This window comes from Ctenocephalides felis, unplaced genomic scaffold, assembly GCF_003426905.1.
Source record: "Ctenocephalides felis isolate EL2017-DRISC unplaced genomic scaffold, ASM342690v1 CF-g0.4_SCAFFOLD_00845, whole genome shotgun sequence".
Lineage (NCBI taxonomy): Eukaryota > Metazoa > Arthropoda > Insecta > Siphonaptera > Pulicidae > Ctenocephalides > Ctenocephalides felis.
Window position 1 is genome coordinate 46,588,835 of NW_020536999.1, and position 23,402 is coordinate 46,612,236.

Consider the following 23,402-nt stretch of genomic DNA (forward strand, 5'->3'; position numbering starts at 1 on the left):
ATGATTATCTATAAATGTATTTACATTAAACTTTGTATAAGATTTGTCGATATTAAAATAATGGAGGTAACTCATCTAAAATTATTAATTACTCTATTTTAATTGTATAAACATATGAGAATAAAAATATTAAGAATTTATGAAATATCTTCTGGAATGGTCAAGTTTTTCATATAAATGTTGTGCACTGCTATAATTAGTAAATATTTAATAGTACGTTGGACATCAATAAAGTTTTGGCAAATTCTGTCGTTTGAAAAATTATACGTGATGAGAAATATACCAAGTTTAGTTTCCGTTTGTAAATTTGGAATCAGATTTTCAAAAATTAAATCCTGAATATTTTATGTCAAGTAAATTACAAAGTGTAGTTTTAGTATAATTTTGGAGTCAGTATTTGCAGATTTAGTGTTAGCACAAATGTTAATACAATACTTCTTACATTTATCATTCTTATAATGCTCTATTATAATCAAAAATTATACTTTATCCGTTCTATTACTTAACTATCTACAATTAGCCCATTTTTCCGATATGATGATGCGCTAAAGTAATAAAAAATGAAAAAAATCATAAAACATGTGATGATTTTTCACATAATACTGTTTTGTAATAAGCTTGATGTTAGACCTTACACGAAGCGATGGGACATATCAGAAATATACAAATATATATTTGTATCTATGCCCATCGCGTATATTACATAACTATTTATATCATTAATGAGTATTACGTTTGAATATTAAATATATTAATAATATTAAGCGACTTAAATATATTTAGTCAAGTTGTAACTGCAGTTTGTACATATCAAATAAATTAATATCTGCTATAAAATTTCGAAGCGATGATAATAACAATGTTAATATTTTTTTTATAAATGCTGAAGAATATATACATTTTTATTTTTATATATTATTTTATACTAATGAATTTAACAAATTTTATATTAATTAGTGATTTAAAAATTTTGACGTCTATACTTCATCGGTTTTTGTCTCACAAGCCGATTTTTTACGCATATTGAATTTGTAAGAGCCAGAAACCACAAATTCTACCATACTTATACAAAGATATTTATAGCCTTTTATAAAAATTGACCTACTTGCAAAACTATCTCAAACATTTAAATTTCTTAATACACACATTCTAACAACTTTTAAATTTAAATAATCTCTATTATAAATAAATAGAAAATATTTGGGTTAATTCAATCCGCAATATATGTATATCGATATTTTACACTATTATAAATCGACATGCATCAATGCATATAGTAAAAACACTCATACATATGATTTAACACTTTATACTACTTCAAATATGGAAATTATTTATGATCAAATGTACAGTTTTATTGACAAATTGAATATTTGCACTAGCTAATCGCAAAAAGTCTACTGTTTTGTATCGTTTATTTTACAGAATTATAATTTTGAAGGCGAGTTTTTCTCAAACTTTTTTGCTGCAACAAGGTAGAAGACAAAACATAGGGATAAAGTATAGAATGTGCTTACAATTTGTACTTAAATATCATTTGTTTTAAAAATTGTATCATGCATCTGTATTACATGAATTAACACGTGTCAATCCTAGACTAAAAGTAAATTACCTCAAAATTATAGCAATGGTGAAAATGATTAGATTTTACATTTTCAATTTAAATAAAAATAATTTTCATCACTCTATATTTTCATATATATTCTAATCAAAAAATTGTTTGAGATAATACAGTTTAGTCTAGGTGTGCGTAAACATAATAAACTTACAGAAAACTTTATATAGGGGGAAGTCCCGTAACGCCGGACGGCACTTAATACCGGACACTCTATTTAACACGGATTATTTAAGCGAGTATAAAACTTTTTATGTCAAAATACAAGTGAGAGGGGCGCGGGGGGCACACAGGTGCAGGATCACGCGCCAAGACTCACCTGTGACGCACACGGCCACGGCGAAAGCAACCCTTTGCTGTTTTAAGCGCAAAATCACGGCGTGACCTGAATATCAATGGAAGTTAATCTAGTATACTTATGCATTTACATTTCTGTGGTATGCAAAGATATAAGTAGTAGTACTTGATTGTTATCCGTAAAATAGTAGAATATAATTCGATATTTTAAACAATTTTAGTAGGTACCATCAAATGAATGAACATGTCTGTTCTTTAGCACCGGACACTAAGTCGTCCCTTAGCGCCGGAGAGTAACCATATTAATATTTCTTGTGAGAATTGACGTAATTTATTCTTATTATTTAACTTTGTTCTGTATGAGTGCTAAAAGTCACTACATACCCCCATTTTTCGTATTTCCTAGTCAAAGAATGAAAATCTTACGATGAATGCTCCAGCTGAGAGCATCCGTCTGGCCCAGCCAAAAGGGTAGATAAATAGTGATATTTTTTGCAATATCTAAGAATATTCGTCAAAAACAAATGTGCAGATATTTCAGAGTGTGGAGATGGCTACATATGTGTTCAATACTCGTTATTTTGAAATATCCGGTACTAGGTGTCACTTCGTAAAATCACATTTTTTGTTACCAAAGTTTGATTGAAAGTATTAATTATGGTTTAGAAAAGATTGCGTTTTTGTTAATTTAGTTTGATTTCTAACTTTGTTATTTAACATAAGTCATAATTTAATAAACATTTCGTAAAATATTTTTTGATTTATTTATAAATAACCTTAGGTGTACGGCACTCGGGGACTTCCCCCTAATTTATGATCCGAATCAACAAACTTAATATTAAGTAATAATAGACTTTAGAAAAGACAAAATTGGAAAAAGCGCTTACCGCCAGCAATTAGCTTGGATCAAATCTTTCTGCGTTCACTTTGACTTCTTTTCCAAACATACAACGAAGATCAACTATCAATTTCCCTCTCTAGATCTCTCAAATCCTCTTGTGATCTATATTCCTCGCTTTCTCTGTGAACTAATGCATGAACCACAGTCGTAGGCGGAGGAACAACATCGTCCGTCAAAGATCGGTCAGAATCCTGTGGCGTGTTTATGGTACTAAGAGGTACTGCAGTATCAGGAGATGGTTCTGTAATTAAAATACTAACGTCCGGAGTTCTAGCCACGGGTTCCGTATGAGACAGTGGGAAGACGGGAAGGCAGCTGCCGCTCGGCCGCAGTTGGCCAGATAGGCCGCGCTCCAACGGGCGTCTGCGGATCAGACTTCCCCTCTTGACGTGCTGATCGACATTTACGGGCGCTAATATGCCGGCCGTGCGTCTCACGATGGGGAGAATCTCAGTTGATGCGGAGACAGTTTTTTCGGGTGACTTTGATTTAGACTAAATCAACGAAATAATATACTTAAATTATATTTTTAAGACTACTAATACTAAGGTGACCATACGACCCCGTTTGGCCGGGACAAACCCGGATTTCAACCTAGTGTCTCAGGTTTTTCTAAGTGCAATAATTGTCCCGCATTTAAAACTTTTGTCGTGAGTTTTTGAAAATTATAGGTTTAAATTGAATTTTCGCAATTACTTGATAATAAAATTATAATTACCCATAAAATATCTGAAACTGATATATACAATGAGCATGATAATATCAAACAATACGTTGTCGAATTCAAAACTCCAAACATAACCTAATAGTTCTTATTAAACGTCAGTATATTTGATTAAAAAAAACAGATTAATTTAAAAATAACAACTTATTTTTATTGTATCTTAAATATTAACTGTTATTTCAAACCATATTTAAGTTATTTAGCATAAAGAACAATGCAACAATTAAAAGAATATGGTCACCTTACTAATACATATTGTGTCTTAAATAACGATTATAATCAAGTTAGCAGCAAAGGCATCTCATACACAGTGCTTTTCATAAGTAATATATATATATATATATATATATATATATATATAAATATATAAATTGAATAAAAATAGTTGTCACCAACTAATAAAGACATTTTTTCATTTTTTTAATAATAATATAGATCTTTAACAAACGTGCTTGCACAACATCAACAATTGCAACAAAAAAAAAAACAAGTTAACCGCCTTTTCATATAAGTAAAATATTTTATATAAGTTGATAAAATTGTAGAACTTTTCCAATGGTCGATTTTTAAATGTAATGAAAGGTAGACGTAAGTCGTCATCTTATTGATATTGCATAAGGTTAGACAAAAATAGCTATTACGTAAAATTATAACAATTAGTTGTAATGTAAAATTAGTATTATAGCTAATTCAAATGACCTATGTATTGTAATATAACAGATTATAAAATTTCAGATAAGGGTGCCGAATAAAATGTGATTTGATGTTTTAATCAACATGATGAAAACTAACGTTAATGGGCCAAATTCGCTAGTAAAATGGACCGTAACATAGCGTTGTTATGGCAACGTTATCGGAGTTATGGAAGTCTATGTTATCGAAGAATTGGCCTCCTGTTACCGTAAAATGAAGCAAGTAAAAAAAAATTTGCAAGTAAATAATTGCAAACTATTTGCTTGCAATTGGAAATTTGCAGTTCTCATACTTCATATGTATCTAATCGTTATATTTCTCTTATTTGATGAGAAATCAAATAATTTAATAATAAGCAATAAATTATATGTGATAACTAGTATATTACTTACCCTTATTCTGGTTGGTGAATTTTCATCTTCATGCTCAACGGCATCTTGATGTTTTAATAAAAATGGAAAGTTATAAAAGCTTCTTCGTCGACCCGAAGTTTTATCTTTCGCCTGCAAAGATGATCCAAGTGGCGGCGAAGATGCATCGGGTGAAGGTTCGCTCACCATGATACTGACATCTTTAGATGGGCCACTGCCATCATCTTCGGCTTGCACTGCTCCACTCAGTAACATCAATGGCAGATTTAACCAAGCCCCTAATATAAATCAAATATCCCATAAATAAACAATATTTTTCAAGTACCAATTTTACAATTAGCAAAGTTCTAGTTTGCTAATTAAATTAACTATTTTGCTCAAATAAGCAATACATTAAATTATTACCTCCTAATTCGCTAAGATCGCTGGCATCGCTAGCCCGTGAGCTTTTTCGCGAACTCGCCCTGGATCCGCGATGAACGTGCAGGAAGGCGCTGAGACGGCCTTGCCAGCCACCAGGACTGGACGTCTGAGTTACTTCATCATCGCATTCCGTGTTATCACGATCTCGTTCTTGTTTCCATCTAGTAATCACCATTCAAATATTAGATTTCACAAATAATTCTTTTAGAAATTTAATCACTTCAGAAAGCAAGCGCAAAATAAATTTATTTAAGCTCAAGATGGAATTATTAAATCAACTTATAGTAATTTATGTTCAAACAATTCAGTACAAGTATAACGATAAGTTAATTATTAATATCTAAAATCATTATACCTAATAAGTAAAAGTAAGTAAAATATTCAGCGTCATAAACGTATTTATTAGGGTTTGTCGGTTTTCAAAAACCGGTTTTAAAAAACGGTTTTTTGGCGAAAAGTATGGAATTCGAAAACCGTTTTTTAGTGGAAAAAGTCGGTTTTCACTGTATAAATGGAAAATGACAAATATAGCCAAATATAAAAGATAGATGAAAGCATTTTGATTCTTGAAATCATATCATTTCTATAGCATTTGATATCTTATCAGTCTGCAATGGTTCCCAGAAAAGTTTTGTATATATTAATTTAGATTTTTATTCCAGTGTTTATATTAATTTAAATCAGTATGACTTCTTCTTGAAGAAGTAACTTCCTCTACTCAAACTTAAAAAAAAAGAGTTTTAAACCCTAGAAGCCACAAATTAAAGAACAAAAAACTTGGAATTATTATATCAGGCTTTATATTTTAGACGTTCTCAGATTTTTGAAATCGCATTTTATTAAACAAAAAACAATTAGAATGTTTAAAATAAATTAATTAAAATTACTCGGAACAGACAATACCCGAGTTTAGCTTAATTGTTTTTGAAACAAAAATTGATATTAAAAAGTATGTATCAAAATATATCTAATATTTTTTTTTTAATTTGATGATTTTTTTTCATTTAGAAATGTATTAGTTTTATTTATTCGAAAATCTTTCTTTCACTATCATTAAAATATTTTCATTCTTATATGTGCAAATGATGCATAAATACGTATAACTATTTTCAAATTTATTTAATCAAGATAAACTATTATTTTTTAGTTCTACAAATTAAAATTAAAATAATTTTGTTTACTATCTATAAAATTGAACAATAAATAAATTTAGTCAAATACTGCTCTATATTACACTAAATTTGCGGATAAATTAAAGAATGTACAAGCAAAAATTTACTTTCTATATAAAATTTGAAAACCGGTTAAAACCGTTTTTTTAGTAAAATAAAAATTCGAAAACCGGTTTTCTAAAATGTCGGTTTTTGTATAAACCCTAATATTTATGATGTTTTTACATGTAATTTTATATAAAGCTGGTTAGGACCTTTGTATAATTTTCAAATAAGTCAATTGCTCTACACTAATTATCATACCACATAAGTTTAAATTAATAATGTTTCATCTACTTATTGAATGAAAAATCAAATTTTCAAAGCAATATACAGCGTATACAAATTCATTCCTTCTAACGAGTATATTGTATTATAGCATACCTATACTATAAAATATGCTATAGCATATCTATAAAATGCATGTTTGTGTTTAATAAATTTGTGTCGATTATAAAAAAAATTCTATATAAGTCTACTAATTTTGAAACCAGTCACCAAGCAGAAAATATATTTACAAATTTGGAAAAGCTAAGTTTGTTTAAATTGCAACCATAAAAAATAATTCAAGAAACATGCTATTTCAAACTATGATTTTGATTCATTTTCATAATAGAAACTTAGTGAAAGTTAGTACTGAGGAAAGAAAGAGCTCCAAAACTTTCAATAATGATAATTAAGTAGAATTAATGAAATTACTTAATTAAGTCAAAATCAAATCAAATATTAAACTTGAAGAAATAGGTGTATAAATAGTAATGCACCATTAACAGGGTGAGAATTTATATGAAATATTAATTATTATATATTAATTTATATGAAAATGCATAAAAATCACGACGTACCCTGACACGATTCTTCAGAATTTACGATCAAGTCGGAGCCGTTACAACTAAAATTCTACCTAAAAGCACTTACTTCACGTACTCTCTAAAAGTCTTCTGAATCAACCTTGCTGCCTTATCTTCTCGTTTCCAAAGTCTGGTGGATGATACGATTTCTAGTTCTTTCCTAGTAGGGAATTGTTTTTTGAATTTTACGTCCATTTGGTCTTGTAATTGTCTGAAATCGTCGGTTTCTTCAACATGACCTAGGACGTGTTTTACCAAAGCATGCAAGATATCCAGACAATGAATTTTGTCGCCCTTGGCTATAGGTAAGTTGAAACTGACCAAAGCAACTGTATTAGGCTTGCTGATACCCAAAGGAGGATCTAATGATGCTATGAAATCTGATAACTGATTGAAACCTATAAACTGTGTTGCATGAGGGTCGTATCTAAAAAATTAATGGTAAAATTTATAGTTGAATAAGATTTAAAATATAATTCATACTTTTACGCAGTACATACTTAGACCATCTAATGTAGAACATTTCCAAATCGTCTTCAACAATTCCGATCTCTTCCTCTTGATGTGCTTGATTGAAATTCTCTAGAATAATAGCTATATACATGTTTATCACTATCATATAACTAATGATAATAAAACTCGTAAAATATGTGATGGCCAGCAATGGATAGCCACAATCACCATTTGACAAACCATTATAATATGGATCGCATATCGGCGGTTGGATCATTAAAGATTCTAGAACATCGTTCCAACCTGCCGAAGTCATTAAACTAAAAATAAATAAAACACAATAAATATATTGTCAATAGTATTATTTTATTAATATATTCAAATCAACTAACCGAAATAACAGTTGCATACTACGTCCAAATGTTTGGAAGTTCACCATGTCATCGAGGGCGCCTTGAGTCCGCACATGGCCAAATAAAGACATGCCTATTATGGCATAAATAAAAGTTATTAAAGCCAACAAAGCGCCAATGTTGAACAGTGCTGGCAAAGATACTACAAGGGCAAAGAGTAATTTTCTTATGCCTTTCGCAGCCTAGAATAAGAAAATTATAAATCAGTTAATTAGAACAATTTTGAAATACGAATGAAGAATGATAATTTTAGAATTTGAGTCATGAATGTGGTTAGGAATAAAAAACATATGCATTGATATTAGAACTACATGAAAGTCAAAAGGCCAGATACAAAATAAAAAGAAAATAAATATACATTTCATGTGCCATTCAAAAATAATTAAACATTTCAAATTTGTTAGTAATATATTATGATGTTATGTAGCAATTTATTTTTGGTAGTACATATTTTAAATACTAATTCTTACCCTTCGTTCATGATACCGCTGGAAGATCGTCAAAATCGTAAAAATCAGGAAGAACTCATAATTGATACATAAAGAAAAACATAAATTATGAGAAACAATATGAAAACATATGCATTATGTAACAAATATACAAAATTAATAATTGCAAGCACAAATTATTAAAAAAATGTTTCAAATGATTCTATATTTTAGTAACAAAACATAAATTAATAAATAAATAATTAATAACAACATTAAGTATGCAAGAAAAAAAATAAATATCACAATAATAAGTAGGTAAGTATTTCAAGACAGATAAAAATGTATACCTTTATCAATCGAAGAATTCTTCCAATCCTGAAGACTCGTACAACTCGTAAAAGTGTAGGACTAACTGGTAAATCAATCATGATGTCTTCCATTAAAATACCAAGTATACTTGCTAAAACTAATAAAAAGTCAAACAAATTCCAAGGAACTGTGAAGTAATGCCAACGTAAACCTATCATCTTCACTATCGCTTCTGCAATACAAATATATTTTAGCTAATGTTAATTTTTATGTAATAAATATTTAGCTGTTATTACCTAAACTGAAGACTGTAGTGAAAAAAGCGTTGCTGACATCCAAAATTGTATACACGATATCTGGTTGACCATAATGTTCAATACCCATTGTGAGCATATTTAGAAATATTAATATGAATATGAGAATTTCGAATCTTCTGGAGTTGCTGATATCGTAGAAAAATGCTAGAAATTGATTAATGGGTCTCTTGATCACTTTTTGCGGTTTCTTCCGACCGAGCTTTTTCATCGCTGTGTAATAATGTTTTTGACTTTCTGTGAGAAACATTTCCAGAACACCTCCTTCATACTACAAAGTAAATTTTGATTTAATTTATAATAATAAAGATAAATACTTGATAAATAAACACTTACCCTTTTCTTTAACATATTGAAATTATCTATAATTACTCCAATAAATAGGTTAAGAGTGAAGAACGAACCGCACACAATAAAAATAACAAAATAAAGATAAGCATAAAGATTAGCCTCTCGATCAGGTTGTAAATCTACTCCACGTGCATCCACTGCATCTGCCATAACTTCCATCCATCCTTCAAAAGTTGCCTTGAAATACAAAAAACATATTTTAGATTATCAAGATTTTGGATAACATTCTAAAAAAAAATTTGTAGACAAAGATGTATGCATACCACTTGAAATAATGCTAGATATCCAGCCCCAACGTGATCAAAAGTTATTTTTGAATTCTTCCACGTAAAATTTTTCTCCTCGCATTCCCACTTATCATTTACAATCTAAACAAACAAACAAAACAGTATTTAATATGTGCTTTAAATTTTTTTGGTTGACTACTTACCGATACAGGTAATATTTCCATATCGTCATCCAGGCACTTAAAAAATTTTCCTCCAAAAAATTGCACACCCATAATGGAAAATATTAACCAAAAGACTAAACACACAAGTAGTACATTGAAAATGCTGGGTATGGCATACATCAAAGCATTTACTACAATTCGCATTCCCTGCCAGCGGGAAATTGCTCGAAGTGGACGCAGGGCTCTTAAAGTACGAAGAGATCTAAGCACTTTTAAGTTTTCATTTTCTTCTATTAGTAAACTAAAGACTGATACCTAAAAATAGAATAATAAATTCAATGAGATAATTCGATTCTTTAAAACGAGATAAATGTACAAATATTACTTACAAAAACAATTATAAAATCCAAAATAGTCCAAAAACTCGTGAAATACTTCTGAAAACCAAACGCCATCCACTTCAGTACCATTTCAATAGTAAAAATTAAACAGAACGCTAAATTAGTCCAATATAATATTTCGATCAACGGTTTGTTCCCTTCTAAATAAATATCTTCAAAACACAATGTGATGCTTGATGCAAAAATCAACACTAATATGAACCATTCAAATGCAGGAGTATCAACAACTGAAAGAATTGACGCCCGGATTCTGTTCCACTTCTGTCCAGTCTCGGTGGCAGCACAAGCTTCCCAACAGGAACAACGCTGGTAGCAGTGTTGTGGAAAGCAATCTTGGGGAACTTTTGCTTGTTTATTTCTCCCAAATCTAGGAAAACCTCCCATGCCATCGGCATATTGACCCTGAGAGTCTCTGCGACCTCCAACAGTCAGATCATCAACGTAAGAAACCAAAGCCAACCATGGTCTCTTGCCATTGCCTTTGTCCGAGGCTACTGCTTCTACGGGCTTTTTGGAAGGGGTTGGTGTATTTGTGGCAGATGAGGTACGGGATTTTGGTACGATTTGAGGTTTAAGCTGTGGTGTTGGATTTAGAGGTTGCATTTCTATTGACTCAGTATTTTCATCTAAAAAATAAAAGTATTTCAGAAAGTATAATTTAAGAACCGAAAGTGATATATTTTAAATATTTTGATATAAAAATGGATAGTACCTTTACTTTCGCTCTGCTGTGTGCCATACTCGGACGTCAACCTAAAAGACAATTTTTGCACCAATCTTTGCTTTTCTGACGTGTGTTCATCCTCTGGTAAAATTCCTGGTTCTTCAAGTTGCTTTATAGTTTCCTGACTACTATGAACATCTGCTCCGGCATTTTTGTCTCCATTTTGTTGTTGTTGTTGATTTGGAGCTTTCTCACCTTGCTGTTCCTGCTGGTCAAATTTATGACGAAAATCTGAACCAGATACAGGTCTTTTCAAGGCTTCGTGATAACTGTGACTATAAATGTGATCGTGCGGTATTCCGGTAGAAATTATAGAATATCTTGTTTCTGGATCAATTTTTCTAGCATCTCCAACGTTATCTCGTCTTCTTCTTCTTCTGACTACGACTTGATCTAATACTATTTGTTCAAGTTGTGTATTTTTTTCATTTTCTGAACGTTCTTTGCTTCGTTTTTTGCGTACTATGGATCGTATTCGTTCGAAACTGCGAGCTAATTTGGAATCTTCACCGACTTCCTAAATAAATTGAAATAAACAACAGTTAGTAAGTGAGTATTATTAAAAAAAACTATTTGTTTAATGTAATGCTGTTGTTTACTGCATCCTGATGTTCTGAGTTGCTGAGGTCAAAATTATTAAAATAGTAAAATAAATAAATAAATCGTAGTGGTGTTGTAGTATCAGTGTACAGTCTTGTGGTGATTGTAATATTATGTTCAATATATTGTATTTTTAGATTTGTCGACAACTTGTAGCGCGTAAAAAAGTATATTTTTGTCAGGAAACATAAAATAATTTTTTTGGAGCATTTTAAATTCAAATGATGATAGTGCAAGTTAACTTGGTTAGTAATATCCAGTTTATTAGTTTGATTCTGCGCATGCAAAAATAATGAAGAATATAATCTAAATGCAAAATATTTTGTTAATACTGTTAAACATTCCATTTTGTAGGTTAACTACTAAATATTATGATGTACCAGCATAAATATGATAAATATTTATAAATACGTGTGATGCTATCGTGTTAATATATATACGTGATTTAAAGTATATTTTCAATACTAAAACGTATTGATTTTTTTTTACTAGACGTAAATAAATCAAAGCTTTTAAATGATTTTACTGCTAGACTTGTTTTATATATACATCCAAAAATATTACTTTGAACTACTTTAAATGTTTTAATATATACATGGTATGTATATGTGTTGAATATGTGTGAATGTGTGATATATAACTAATCATTACATAATTTTTAATAAAAATATGTACAGTACCTATTTACTAAATATTAAGCTAGTATTGGGCGCATTAAATTTTGAATACATATTATATATTTAATAATTTTGCATCATCAGCATTAAGTAGGTAATTACAAATTATGACGGTGATTAATTGAAATTAATTTTTTTTAAATTATTTTAAGTTCAAAACATTTACAAATAGAGTTCTGCGAATGAGCTACCTAATGAATTTTTATTATTATTGTATTTCTTGTTTTGCTTGGAATGATTAAAAATTAAATAAAATTTATACACTAAAATAATAAATAAGTTTCTAAATTTATGAATGACTTAGAGTTTTGATCACCAAGTACATAATTTGTAATTAAATTTTTCAAACAAAATGTTATTCTATATAGACATAATATTAATTCTATGTAATATAATGTATCTCCACCATTGTTCATTAATATGGTAAATAATAAAATTTCACCTACTGCACCTAGGTTAGTAATGAAAATTAAAAGCATTATGTACAAAAGCTGATTGAAGATTTAATCATGCGAGATTTAAAGAGTTACCTTTAACAGATTCTTCGAGTACTTTACCTTGCTCTTCTGCGCGAATTTCTGAATACAAGAAAAACAATAACAACATCAAACTACGACAAAAATAGGAGAAAATTAATTATAATAAATTCTTAGTCAGAATGCAAAAATTAATATTTTAAACTTTAATTTTTAGGACTTGAAATTTCAATAAATATTCTCAATTTTTTAAAAAAAACTTAATTACAGTTATAGCAGAAAGATATTTTATGACATATTATAATCATAATAATATAAGATAATATGCCACAAACATTAAACATAAAAACAGTCAAAAATCAGTAATATTTAATCCATAAAACACAATAAGTGAAAAAATTATAATTAAAATAGTAATTTATATAATATAGTGAATAAAAATGTATTAGGATTTTATATTATAATAGATTTTACTGAATAATCATATTGTTGTTTTATGGACTTGTTGAAAACATCTAAGACATAAAAAAACTTTGTCACTGTAGAAAAAATCTAACACCAAGTGTGAGCAATCAAAATATTCAAAAAACTGCACACAGTTTTGTAAAGCTAGTTTTGCACAGAAAATATAATGGCAATTTTATAGAAAAAGTTTAATATTTAATTTAGATTATGAAATTCAAATAATCTAAAAAATAGTAATAATTAATCGCTAAATATTGTCATAGATAAAACCCGATCCATTGCATTACTAAAAATTTAATAAAATATTTAATTTTTTTAAGGAGAATTTTGAGTATTTTCTGTGCAAAATAGAGAAATTATTATTCATGAAATTATTAATATCTAACCTCCTTCTTATTTTTCAATTCCTCACTGTTGAAACTGTTGAGCAACAACGCCAAGAACAAGTTGAGTACCATAAAATTGCCCATGACGAGAGCTGGTAGAAAAATTGCAAAGCAAGATCCAGCCCCTACTTTCTCCTCAGCTCTCATGCAGTCCCATAGCGGCTCTATCCACTCGCCGCAGAGAATACGGAAGATCATCATGAATGAATGGAAGAAGTCGTTGAAATTCCACCTGGAAAATTAAGGTCGAAGAAACCACTAGTCTACTAGTTAAAAATAAATTAAATTTAATTCGTAATTATATAAAATACAAGCGATTCTAAAGTGCGGCTATATTTTTGTGCCTTGGCATTCCTAATTGTCTTTCCTATATAAAATATCATTAAAAAAAATCTAGCTTGGGAAAACAAAAGTCAAATTGTTCACTGGCTCTTCGACTATATCACTATTGTCTTTCATATAATTGTTGCTATTATGAAATATAATAGTTCTAGTTGATTTATTAGACGCAATGTAAAATAACTAATGAATGAATGAACCAATACTAAGTAACAAACTAGTGGGGCATGGCATCGTGCCTTAAGGCAAATTGCAGAAACTTTCCGTACCAAAAACTAGATTATTAAAAAAAACTTTGAAATAATTAGATTTTTGAAAAAAAATGACCCTGTTGAAAAATTTCATTTTTTTTGTATCCTGTTTTTTTTAATTTTGAACACTTTTTTTGAGCAATCGCGCTGCATTTGGAGTCAAAATATGAATTCGCGGAAGCGCCGCGTAGTTGTCTAACGGTTAAACATTGGGTCGAAACCAATATAAATGTACACAAAATTATAATCTTTATAAAATATCTAATAATACTATATACATAAGCCTATTTCCTATTTTGTCTTCTTTTTTTGGATTTCCGGAGAAGCTGAACCTGTATTTTTAAAAATTTATCATTTGTTCATTTCGTCAATACAAGTCCAATGTTTTTGTATTATTTAAATCGGACGCTCCATTATCTCAAAAACTGTAATACCATTTTTGGCACTTTTTGGCCCGTAATTTCGAAAGGCTTAAATCTGCCTTTGCCAAAAACAATCAGCACGTCACCTCATCAGTAGGAACTGAATGTTTTTATAATTATTCAAATCGGTTGATCCGTGTTCGCAAAATAGTCGACGCAAAATTTGTATCCGCACACACACATACGCACACACGAACATACATCCATTTTTCTAATGTATGCAAAAATGTTTAGAAACCTCTGAAACGTAAAGATAAATAAAAATTTTATTTTCGATTTTTTGCGATTACTATAACATGGCCTACGGGCAAAATACTACTACCTACTATAGACAAATAAATTACAACTAACCTGGGAACAGGATCCGGAAAAAACTTGTCCGGTGTGTAGTCTTTTGAGAATAATTGCATACCAATCACAGCAAAAATATAAATAACTATCACTAACACAATGTCAGATTTCCCAATGCTCCTATTGTTGAAATTATAATACTGAGCAAAACTTTCATTGTCGTCCATGACTGAGCTAATTTTAACACTCGCAACTGAAAGAAATAAAAAAAAATATTTAATTAAATATTAAAATTTAGTCCTTACTGTATATTTTTGTTGATTTTTCTACGTACTAGTCTAAGTCCTCTTAATACTGATAGACCATCCACAAGTTCAAATATCAAATCGAGTAAACTACCGGATACGACTATAAGATCAAAAATATTCCACCCGCACAGAAAAAAATCCTTGCTTAACGCTAGGATTTTCAGGAAGCACTCAAAAGTGAAGATGGAAGTAAAAACCTAAATACCAAAAAGATATTTTAGAACATATCATTTACAAAGTGACCAAATATGATGATAATTTTTTTTACCTTATTGCCAATATCTAAAGCTCGTTCGACGCTTTTGCTCATTCCATGATGTTCGACGGCCAAAAACATGGTGTTGAGAACAATGCATATCGTTATAGCTAATTCAAATAATGGATCTCTTACTATATTATAGAGACATTGTTGAAATTGTAACCATCCTGCATAATCTATGCAACAATGAACGCATCTTGCACAGTTTCGATCTGGTATATCATCTAGAGAAAAAATATTGAGGTCAATATATGAAATGAAAATATGGATAATAAAAACAATTATATAAATAAAGCTAATTCTTAAAAAAACTGCTTTTAAATACTTAAAATTTATTGATAAATAACTATCAAACATAATAAAATTATTATATATCAACATATTTAATCACAATAAAGTGTTAACAAATACATGCAGAATTCTATTGATATTAAACTTATTTATCCAGCAAATGAATTTAAGGAGGGTATCATTATTTATTTCCATATTTTATTTGAATATTTGCAAGTTTATCAGATATAGATAGATTTGATTGATTAGCTTTAAATCGCTTCGAATAATCCGTTTGTTATCTTCTAGGACAAGGATGTCAAATTAGCGGCCCGCGACCCTATAATCTAGGGGTATTAAATTACTATATTTTTTCAAAAAAGATTTAATTTAAAAGTCACATCTTTTACATGAGAAAAATGATGAAACTTTTACATATGTATACCTATAACTACAACTTGCGACATATATTCGGGCGGCAAGCTGTACATTTGCTGTTTCCTTAATTTCTGTTCGCGTTGACGCCGTTGCAACGCACGATTCGGCCGTCTTTTCTGTGTTAACGCCACAGTAACTGGCGTTACTTCTTTTTGTAACTGGAAAATAAACGACATAGCATTTAGCATTATATATTTAGATATAGATTTATATATATAATATAATATATATATATATATACATATATACTAATATATATCAGAAACTATCCTTAAATCATATAAATTATTTATGATTAACGGTTTCATAAATGACTTGTTACTACATATCCAATCTTGAATTCAATTAATTTTCTAATTAATTTCAATCGTACTTCATTCATACAGTAGACTTATTTGGTATAATTTTTCAGTAAACAATATGTCATGTTATTCATTTACACTAGATTTAAATAATTAATTAAAATTTATTATAACTGTATATTTTAAAGCTCGCTTGGTCATTTAATAATACTTTAGATAAATGGTGATATGCTATTCAACAAATTGCTTTTAAATATTAGATAAATGTGAAATAACAAATTTTAAAAGTTGCATAAAACATTTACACTACATCCTACATCCTGGACTTTCATACCAGGATTAGCCTCTAAATAAAACTTTATGCTATATTTTTGAAACTAACTTTAAATAATATTTGTTCTTCGATTTATATGTATAATTAGTAAGATTTATGTATTATTAGTAAAGTAGACGGTAATTTTTAGTTATGGTAATCGGTAAATGGGAAATATGGTAAATAATTAAATGTGATTTGAAATAATAAATACTATTAAAGAATGCAATAAAATTAGTTAATTTAAAGGAATCATTTTTTAATATCAAAAACACTGACTTTGGGTAAGAAAGTTTTATTTTGAATTATATGTTTTTCGCTTTTAAACTTTGTATAAAATTCTGTCTTCATGATTGTCTTGAAAAAATTAGCACCTATGCCAGACATTCAGAAAGATAGTTCTCACAATTTTTGGTAATATCCATAAAATTGGAATAAAAATTCCAATTTATGAATGTGAGATGCTGTTTTAAACTGTTTTTGGAATTTTGTATTCGGAAATTTTCTTAATAATAACGTATTGTTTAATATAAGCATACTCCTTGAATATAACATTTTCAGAATTTGACCAGTAGTTGTAATTTTTCTTATCAAGTAAATGTAAAAAAATTTAAACCTATAGTGTTAAAAAATCGGGACAGAATATCAAAATCCGAAACAAATATGCTATAGAAATACTCGGGACGTGTGGTCACCTTTATTATAGGCAATTTAATACAATTGTTAAAATAATAAAAAAATAAATAGAAATAAAGGAATATAATATATATATATATATTAATTTATTTATATTATTTTATAGATATATATATATATATATATATATATATATATATATATATATATATATATAAAGGTTAATATGCAGACGTATTAGATTAAATCAAATTTCAAAATACATAAAATTGTAGCAGTTCTCTGCTTCAAACTAGTAAGATTACGAGCAAAACATTTTGTACAAGAAAATTATTGCGGTTACTTATAAAAACGGAAAAAATATTAAAAATGTTATTGCGTGTTCTTTACAACCTTAAAAGACTGTTACTACACATTTATATAAGAAAAAAAATATATTTTGATACAATTGCCAATTTATTGAAATAATTAAAGTGCATATAAGCATATGCTTTGTACATGTGTGAAATCTAAAATTTTAATAACAGGTATTATTACCTGAACTACGCTATGTACATGAGCAGGCGCTAAGTCTTCACTAGTAGCGTCTTCATCGCAATGGTCATGACTACACCACTGTCATCTAAAGAAGATTCGCGATTATTGCCAGCACTATTGTTACTACTCGCTTGACGGCTATGGGGTCCTAATTGACCACGGTATTGAGGACCTATATGAAATTCATATGAATACACATACATTAGACATTCATTATATTATAATTATAGGTAATAACTACCAATGCATTACACGGATGCAGCGTATCAGCAGATCTCTCTTGTGGTCCTTCACACCGGATAAAAGCACTACCCTTGGTGCTTGGGGAGCTCGAGCCCTTTGTTGGGGTTCAGGGGATAATTTTTGAGGCGGCGGCGGAGCACCCTGTGATTCGGCTACTACGGCGTCTCGACGAGGAGATGGCGAAGGTGATGGTGTCGCCGATCTCATACCGTTACCTGTATAATGGAAAAGAAACTTGAGCTGTAACCAGTGTTATTATTTTATAAATATACTAAACTAGTGGTGTATGGCATCGTGCCTTAAGGGAACTTTCAGTAACAATATTAAATTAAAAATATATATATTTGAAAAAAAAAGATTTTTATGTTTTGAATTTTTTAACACATTGACTTTATTAAAAAAAATTAATATTTTGAAATATAATGGGAATTTTGAACTTTTTTTCAAAGCAATTGCGCATCGTAGTCTTACGGACAAGCAATTTACTGAACCAATAGAAATGTAAACAAATTTTTACTTATTATTAAAATCTCTATAAAATATGTGAATATCTATAATCATTTTTGACCGCCAAATCGTCTTTTTACTTTTTTTCTTGATCTCAAAAAACCGCTAGATCTGCCTCCCAAAATTTTAATCAGTTATTTCTTTTATAAAATCAAGTATTTTTTTGAATTATTAAAACGGACGCTCTGTTCTCTTAAAAACTGAGGCACCGTATTTGGCACTTTTGTATCGTATCTTCGAAATGGCTAGGCCTGCCTGTGCCAAAAAACTAATCAGCAATGTTCCTATCAATAGGAATAGAATATTTTTGATCATTCAAATGGGTGAACCGTGTTCCAGTAATCGTAGACAATAATTAGTATCCAAACACACACATACATACATCCATTTTTTAAAATATAAGGTATGGAAAAATGTTCAGAAACCTTTGAAACGTAAAGATATATAAAAAAATATTTTCATTTTTTTGCGATTACTATCACTTATATATTAACCTACGGGAAATTAAAGAAGTTATCAATTTAATTATTTGATGACACTATTAGAATCAAGTTACTGATCAAATACTAGTTATGACGTTGACGTGTGTATGTATGTACATATTTAGACATGTTACATTCTTTTTTATCATGTTTTCACAAATATCATGTTTCCCAGGAAATTTTAGAATATGAAGTGATAACCAGTTAACTGTGTTGCTCACTTCGAATATTGGGCACAGTTTTGTATCGTCCAAATCGAGTGTATATTCGCGTACACAGAATAAGTTGCGACAACTTATTGTATAAAAAATATTACCAATACTAATATAATATAATAATATAGTATTATATTAGTATTGGTTCATATTACGAATGTTATTAAATTAAAAAATGCTATTAGATACTACATTCTACTTTCTGTTTACATAAGCATTACATACCTATTGACCTTAAACAAATTAATATCCATGAAGTATTATATATGCAGTTGTAAAAAAGTAAGAACAGTTTTTAATAAAAACTCAAAACTATTTTCAAAATGAACAGTAGAAAATGTTATGCAAAATTTCAATTCTTATTAAAAACATAATTTCCACTTTTCGAGAAGATCATGTAACTTGCCTTAAAGTAAAATACCACTTACAACTACTTCTTTTATACAAAGATAGCCTCAAAATATCAAAACGACTTGATATTTAAAATATATTCTGTTTTTCAAAAAATTTAGTTAAATTGCAAATGGTCAGTGTTTTATATGCGTCGAGTATACTCGTCAATACACCTGTCACTTCCCTAACGAGTATATTTGTCCATCATAGTTAACTAGTTAATAAGTAATTTAAAACTCATCTTACTTTAAAACCTTAGTTTAATTACTATACCTCTTTCACATAAAACGAAGAAGTTTCGCTCTCTTTATAAGAAAAAACTGAAAATTGCATATAGACAGCTCTATTATATGAAAAACTGTGGATATAAAGCCTGAAACTGTAATATTCAGAGTGTTTTAAGACTATTAAAATTTTCATGCTAGTGCAGCGCTGGATTTATTTACATTTTCTTCAGATATATGGAAATTTTATTCACTTCCATTAAAAGCGACTTATGATGAGTCATAGTGCTTTTGCGCATTTGAAGAAGAAAAGTAAATACGTTTTCTTCAACAATACTAGACAAAAGTAGTTTTTAGTTTATGTTTTCAAAGCCAAAGTATTTTTTAGAAGTATGTCATCAAACCAACAATTATTTAGTTAATAAGTAAATCATTACCATTTCCGCCATTTCCTTCATGTCTTCCTCTTTTCTTCCGCCTCATTTTTTTCCTGGAATATGAAGCTAGAAGTACACCTTTTCTGGCATCTATTCTTTTTTGAGAATTTTTGTCTAATTTTCGTACATCTAGACATGAAGGATCGAAGCTAAATGTCGAATCATCTCTGTGCTCTGTAAGATCTTTTTTACGTTCCTGCGAAATTGAAAGCAAATATCTTTTATTGATTTGTTATAACAGAATATTTCGAAGAGCATTCTGATATCAATATATAAATGTATTTATTTATATATAAAAAACATGTTGACTTGACATTAAAAAGAAAATATCAACTTGTATAAATATTAAAATGTAAAAAAGATGTAGTAAAAATGCCAATGCATGAAATACAGCATCTCTAATTAAAACAAAACATAAGCGATACTCAATAGTATCATTAATTAATAATGATAAACGATAACTATGTTTATAACACCTGCATTCGTGCAATTCATTTATTATCATAAATAAATTTAATCAAATGAATGTATTCAGGTTTTCATATGTTTACCAAGCGGAATCATTATTCAATGTGAGCTTTTGCAATTATTATTAATTAATTTAATAAATAATCAATGTTTTGTTTTTGAAAATATAGCTTAATATAATAATCACCTTTGAAACCCTAATAATTGAAAACCTAATAAATTTTTGGAAAGTATATTTAAGTCTCTGAAAATAGGAACGATGAAATCTCTATATATAACTAGTACCTTAAATTAATTAATTAATATTATTAACGCTATGTCAGTTATATGTGTCTGACACTAAGAAGTTTCACATGAGCCATGTTACACAAATATGTCTGATATACGCAATTTGGTATGAGACCAAGATTTTTATTAAAAAGGTTTTAAAATTTTATTTATTTAGGTCATAGTGTTACATAAAATAGTGTTTTTCCACAAATTTTAGAAATTTTTTTTCAAGTAAAACTTCTTTAGGCGCAGCTAGGGTGTAAATTCCTATAAATGTAATAGAAGGCGTTACGGCAGATAAGAGTCGATAAGATAAGAGTCCAGTGCCAATGATTAGACATTTGATATCATTTCTATACGGGTCGATTGTGATTAGACGTCGTGTATGTGAATGGAGATCTGTAGTTGTATGCGTACCGGCATCGACGTTGTATGCTTACCGATACCAACAAGGAAATCGACATAGATAAATAAGCATTTTAAAGTTACATCGTAGTACTAATCTTGATTTAATGAAAAATGCCTGAATCAGAAGAATTAAATGAATGTATGGTAATTTTAATTACATGAAGTTCTTCAAACACCATTACATGATGAGTGATGAAGTTGCAATAGCAATATTTGTTTAGGCATTGTTTAATATAATCCACTGTGTAAACGAATATTATAGAATTTATTAATCAGCAATTACTTTATTTTTCTAATTAAGGTTCATTTCTAAATGCTAATTACAATGACAAACCGATCATGTCATATTTGAAGAATGACTTTAATTACATTATTGTTATTAAATATTATACATATTTTTAATGCTATTATAAATATATAATTTTTATAATTTATCATTATATAAATGTGTATAATGGTTGACACTAATAAATGTGTGCATCACGAATGTTACCATATTACTAATAAACATTATTCAAAATTGTTATATGATGTACATATTTATTTTTACTTAACCTAAATTTGCTACTTTGTACAGTAGCAAATAAGTTTTACTTCAATCGCGCACTGTTTTCTAATATATTAAGTTTTCTTGATACATTTTAACTAAAATATCTAATAAAGTAATCATGGCCTATGTAAAAAAAATTGATAATAACGTATTACTATTAAATTTTTATTACGGATAAACTATGTTTTCTTATACTGCTCAAAAGTATGATAGATAAAGATTTTTACTTCACTGGATGGATCAAAATAAACAACTTCGATCGACTGGAACTAAACTAGAATTGTTTCGACAATAATTTTCCACTAAGATTACTAATCCGGAACCTATATTTTTCTACAGCCCTATACAACTTTTACGCACAAAGTTGTAATGGAATTTTGGAAATCACCTCTTGCGTAATTTCCGCTTCCTCTTCGTAACTCAGCGCGACGACGGCGAGCATTAAGTTTATGAGGTAGAATGAACCAAAAAACACAACCACGGTGAAAAATGACACACTCATCGGGCCACATGATGCTAATACCTGAAAAAAAAAACAAAATATACTTTATTTTTATTTAAAATTTTGAGAGTACATTTATACATGTCTTGAGAATACACAGTAAAATTTTTGAAATAAAATATTAAATATTTTTGAAATGACATGCAATCTCCAGCGGCGCCAAAAAAAGGTCCTCCACTGCTGGAGTGATTGCAGCCTTCTCCGTTAACTAGATAATAGTCTGTACAATGACCTACGATAAAAATAAAAAAATTAACAGTATGGCGGTATGTTAAAAAAGATAGTCGAGTTTTACCCAAAATTTTAATCGTTTTTGGCCTGCCAAAATTCGATTTTATACAGATAAAAAAATCGATAGGTCATTGTACGGAGAACTATATATAGAACATGTGAAAAAATTCGATAGTGATGGGATCATTTGTTTTTGAGTAATCACTGCAGCAAATTCGGAAAATGCTGTTTCGAGTTTAACTTTAAGTCCATTGCAATTAACGAATACACTAATTGCATAAATATAGAAAATTGGATATATTATCTTATATTATATTGGATATATATCATAAAGTATCAAGTTATCTTTAGACTATTCTCATAAATGCTGCAGCAGTGATTTATGGTCATTTTTTTAAGTTTTCATATTTATTCACTGAAATCTGTTTAAACATTTCTAGAATCACTTAAACATTAAACACTATGTTTATATTTTTTTATCATATAGTAATTTTTACGCCTGTCCTGTAATGAACAACAACAAAAAAACTGTAAAGAAAAAACGAATTTGAAAACACAAAATCTACTAAGCATCGTCAGAGATTTTGAAAATTGGCTATCAATTTGGAATATTGTATTTAATCATATAT

At 29.0% G+C, this 23,402-nt stretch overlaps 1 protein-coding gene across 1 annotated transcript in view; it reads right to left on the bottom strand.

Annotated features, from left to right (window-relative positions):
- Positions 1-2,869: 2,869 nt before the first annotated feature.
- The window catches only part of LOC113384330 (sodium channel protein 60E-like), a 28,748-nt gene continuing 8,215 nt past the window's right edge, over positions 2,870-23,402 (bottom strand). Inside the window, 25 exon segments of the mRNA XM_026622097.1 lie at positions 2,870-3,307; positions 4,623-4,879; positions 5,007-5,185; positions 7,154-7,513; positions 7,587-7,859; positions 7,932-8,134; positions 8,731-8,924; positions 8,989-9,277; positions 9,343-9,534; positions 9,621-9,725; positions 9,788-10,063; positions 10,138-10,775; positions 10,862-11,390; positions 13,478-13,709; positions 14,841-14,940; positions 14,943-15,033; positions 15,115-15,285; positions 15,357-15,571; positions 16,063-16,213; positions 17,862-17,911; positions 17,914-18,018; positions 18,087-18,131; positions 18,227-18,301; positions 20,345-20,540; positions 22,429-22,563. Of these exon segments, the coding sequence (XP_026477882.1) occupies positions 2,870-3,307; positions 4,623-4,879; positions 5,007-5,185; positions 7,154-7,513; positions 7,587-7,859; positions 7,932-8,134; positions 8,731-8,924; positions 8,989-9,277; positions 9,343-9,534; positions 9,621-9,725; positions 9,788-10,063; positions 10,138-10,775; positions 10,862-11,390; positions 13,478-13,709; positions 14,841-14,940; positions 14,943-15,033; positions 15,115-15,285; positions 15,357-15,571; positions 16,063-16,213; positions 17,862-17,911; positions 17,914-18,018; positions 18,087-18,131; positions 18,227-18,301; positions 20,345-20,540; positions 22,429-22,563 (5,499 nt within the window).